The sequence below is a fragment of the Poecilia latipinna genome, unplaced genomic scaffold, assembly GCF_001443285.1.
Source record: "Poecilia latipinna isolate Pla-1442-1.1 unplaced genomic scaffold, P_latipinna-1.0 Scaffold1033, whole genome shotgun sequence".
NCBI classification, from domain to species: Eukaryota; Metazoa; Chordata; class Actinopteri; order Cyprinodontiformes; family Poeciliidae; genus Poecilia; species Poecilia latipinna.
This window is the reverse complement of record NW_015113649.1, coordinates 56,592-60,479: the sequence shown is the minus strand read 5'-3', so window position 1 is coordinate 60,479 and position 3,888 is coordinate 56,592. Positions and strand designations below refer to the sequence as shown.

General features: G+C 47.0%; 1 protein-coding gene across 2 annotated transcripts; it reads right to left on the bottom strand.

Moving 5' to 3' along the window:
- Positions 1-1,182: 1,182 nt before the first annotated feature.
- zfp36l2 (zinc finger protein 36, C3H type-like 2) lies at positions 1,183-3,809 on the bottom strand. 2 transcript variants are annotated; one of them, XM_015051142.1, is made up of 2 exons: positions 3,205-3,809; positions 1,183-3,125 (listed from the first exon to the last, which is right to left on the bottom strand). In XM_015051142.1, the coding sequence occupies exons 1-2, from the start codon at positions 3,292-3,294 to the stop codon at positions 2,013-2,015; spliced, it is 1,203 nt and encodes a 400-aa protein (XP_014906628.1). In that variant the 5' UTR covers positions 3,295-3,809; the 3' UTR covers positions 1,183-2,012. The 2 variants fall into 2 exon arrangements, with proteins under 2 accessions (XP_014906628.1, XP_014906629.1); XM_015051143.1 differs by having other exon boundaries at positions 1,183-3,122.
- Between the last annotated feature and the right edge of the window lie 79 nt (positions 3,810-3,888).

Below are 3,888 nucleotides of genomic sequence, written 5' to 3'. Positions count from 1 at the left end.
CACTTCCCTCTGCAGCAAAACTCTCAAGACTAGATTTTCAATATATATTTTCATAAAAAGAAAGAGGAATCGGGACTCGGAGAAAAGTTACGGTTGCTTCTGTCAGAGAGGCTGAGTGGTGACAACCTGAAAAGTTGCAGAATCCAACACTACATTCAGCTCAACGTGTATATAAAAAAATATGCCATGTAGGAAAAATACTTTATTTGGTTATTTTTAAGGCATGTAGAAAGATGGTGAACCCCATAGGCACTACACAATAATAATACTGGGGCAAAAAGGGATTGCTACATTCTTTAGCACGCGGCTGGAATCACAGTGTGACCTCGTGCAAAAACAGGAGAGAAAAATAAAAAAACAAATACTTTTTGGTTAATTTATTGACTTGGGTGCTTTGTCACTGACGTCTAAACTAGATCAACAAAAAGAAGAAGAAGAAAAAATGTTTGGACGGTCTGTACAACCTCTGTTTATACATTCTACAGAACATCTAAAGTATGGGGGAGAAAAATAAAAGACCTTCGACAGCACTGACAGCCTCAGGAGCAAAAACAGCAATCACACAAACTTTGTTTTAATAAACGTAAACAAGGAAACAAAATTAATGAAATAAATATCACATACGTTCTCTTAAGTTAAGATTTTTTTTACTCAATAAAAATAACCAAGTGAAGTTACAAAACGAAAAAAAAGGAGAAAAACAATATATATATTACTGTGAAAAGAACATACACTCCACTTTATGCAGATTAATAATGGCGATCATAATTTAAACATAAAAGAATATAGATCTATTGCTTCATCATACTTGATAAATACGGTATGGACACAAATTACCAATGTAGCCTATACTTTTTTTCACAAGATAATAAATAAGTTAAATAGTCCATAGCAAGTTATGCACCGCTATGCAAATCACTCCAAAAAAAAAATAGCTAAAAAAATATAGATATATATTCAACCATCAGCAGTGATTTCCCCAAACAAGCCCAACTCAAGAGTGCTTTTTAACCAAGCAACAAATTACTGCTGACTAACCAAACCAACCACTGGGTGGCGCTAGAAGAAGGCAGATCTGGAATGGAAGTTGAAGCAAAAACAAAAGAAAGAGAAGAAAAGTGTTACTTTAAGTTAAGGCATATTCTTGGCAGGATGGGAGGAAATCTGAAACCGCTTAAAGTCTTTTTTTTTTCTTGTCAAGTCATGTTACACTCATCTAATCCCAGGAAAAGTGTGGCTTGCCTGATAGAGCGATAAGAGAGAGAGGAGAGAGGGAGGGCTGCCAGGAGCCCCATGGGCAAGGCACTGATGGAATGCCTTCTGTTTGCTATCTAAGTTTTAATACAGCTATAATACAAACAAGAACAAAACACTATTACACTAATGCCTGGTCAAGGATACTTGAAACTGAAGCTTAACTGATCCTCGTGGGACTAGAGATGCACCGATCAGACACCATGCAGATCGGAACCAGACGATTTTTCCTTGTGATCAGAAAGGCGAAATACTGGGGGGGAAAAAAAAAAATCTATTTTTTAATTATTTTTTTTTACCCCCTAATAACACCCAACGCTTTCATTCCATACAGGAAATGCATCAACAAGCATGTCATTAGAAAGGTTTGGGATACATCCTTTGAAAACTTCTATCAGCAAGGAACCCGCAGAAAGTTTTTACTTCTCAGTAGGGAGAAAAACAAAAACAGTATCGGTAGATCAGACCACAAGGAAAAACAAAACAAAATTAAAAATCGGTATCTGTATTGGCCTAATCGGTGCATTTCTAGTGGAAACTGGTCTCTTGTCCCCCCTCCAGGGAGGTTTGGGCAGGGTTTGCACCCTGCAGCTGGTGGGAAGAAAAATAAATCAGAAAAAGTCTTGCTTAAAGACACGTCAAAGGAGGTGACGAGGAGCCAAACTTTTGATATCCTCTGCTTAAAGGAAAGTCTCAGTCTCCAGCACCTCCCGACTCCTCAAACCAACCATAATCCAAAAAAATAAAAAAAAATTTACTTAGTCATCTGAAATCGACAGCCTGCTGAAGATTGGCAAACGCCTTCCAGCGTCAAGGATCGGGGACTCGGAGCCGCTGAGGCTCCCGGAAGAGCTGAGGGACCCGCTCGCATAGCTCTCCCGGTCTGAGAGGGAGTCCGGCGGGCTGGGCGGGGGCTCGAACACCGGCGACTCGCTGAGGCGGCGCAGCGCCTGGAGGCTCACGCTGCTCGGCGCGTTCCCGTAGAAGCTGCCGCCAACGCCGCCGGAGTGGTTGTTGGCGTAGCCGGCCGGGGAGTGCACGGCCAGCGGGGCCAGCAAGGCTTTCAGGTCCTGCCCGGGGAAGGAGAAGGCGCTGTTGATGCACGGCATGGAGCTGGGCGACAGCACGTCGTCGTAGAAGCTGGAGGCGGAGGTGCAAGACGACGCGGAGGTCGGGGGCGGCGGGGTCCGGGATGTGGGGCTGTCGAGCAGCGGCGATTCGAGTCCGTGGTGGGTGGAGAAGCCGGAGAAGCTGAGGCTGTGGTGGAGCTTTGGTCGGAGCTGCTGCTGCGGGCTGTAGCCGCGGGGCTCCGCCGCCTGCACGTTGGCGTTGGCCGGCGGGGCGGGCCGCCGCTCGTCCGCGTTGTGGATGAAGTGACACCGGGGACCGTAGGGGCAGAAGCCGATGGTGTGGAAAGTGCGACACGGCTCCGTTTTGTACTTCGGGTGGCGCGTCAGGCTCCGCAGCTCGTGGTAGCCGTGGGCGAACTGACACTTCTCCCCGTATTTGCACGACCCGTTCTCCTCGAAGGGCCGGCACAGCTCGGTTTTGTATCGGGTGGAGTTGATCTGCGAGGCGGGCTTCTGCTGCAGCACGCCCCGGTCTCCGGTCTCGCTGTAGGCGCGGTCGCGGAACTTGTTCTCCTTGTTCATGAGGGCCGTGGCGCCGCCGCCAACCGGGGAGTTCTCCTTCATGCAGCTGCTGTACGAGCCCAGAGAGTACTTGTTGCCGTTGCTCATTGCCTCCAAGTTGCTGGTGGAGTTTCTCCGGAAAAATCCCGGCGTGAAGGAGCCGGCGACCGGAGCGCCCACCGCCTTCTTATCCAGCATGCTGTTGATGTGGAGGGCGTTCATGTTCATGCTTTTCTCCTGCTGGGGACAAGAAATTATAAGTATTTCTGCGCAACCGGCGCAAGAAGTTGCATAAAAACGCTTTTAAAGTTGTTTTTACCTTGTAAAGCATGTCCATGTCGTAGAAAGTGGACAGGACCGTCGCTGACATGTCTCTTCCCCAAATCTGCTGCCGCACTCCGTCTTTCATGGAGGACCGAGCGGGATCCTTCACTGCGACGAGGTGGTGTTGTTTGTGCCACGACTGGAGCTTAGTTGGAAAGTTTTGGTTGTGGAAAAGTTTTTAAAAGTTGCCCAAAACGCTTTATTTTATTATTATTGTTATAATTTAATTTGAAGTCCGGAGGAAATAATAAAAAATAGAAGAGGTTAGTATTGTGGAGCTGTGAAGTTGTGGCTGTTGTCTCCTCCTCTCTAGAACCAGAGTGCTTCGCTGTGGAGCAAACGGCGTATAAATGCAACGCTGTGGCCGGGGAGGGGCGGGCCGAGTTCGGGCAAACTTCTTCCCCTCTCCGGTTGGCTGGCTGCTCGGTCACCGCCTTGAAATCCAACCCTGGCCCACACTCCCTCCTTCCACTCCACACACCCCTGAAAACCTCTGGAAGTGGGTTAAAAACTCTTGCTGATACAGAATTTGGTTAATCAAAGGCGACACCAAGGGGGGCTCAAAGGGGGCTGGGGCTCCGACTTTTAATTTGTGATTTAATCAGAGTTGGGTATATTTACTACTCAATTACATTTACTTGAGTAACACTTTTTTAGTGTGCTTTTATGAGTATTTTTA

Excerpts from the sequence above, each read along its gene's own strand:
- zfp36l2 (XM_015051142.1), bottom strand. The coding sequence starts at position 3,294 with ATGAAAGACGGAGTGCGGCAGCAGATTTGGGGAAGAGACATGTCAGCG. Across the intron at positions 3,126-3,204 it reads ACATGGACATGCTTTACAAG|CAGGAGAAAAGCATGAACAT; the intron begins GTAAAAACAACT and ends TCTTGTCCCCAG.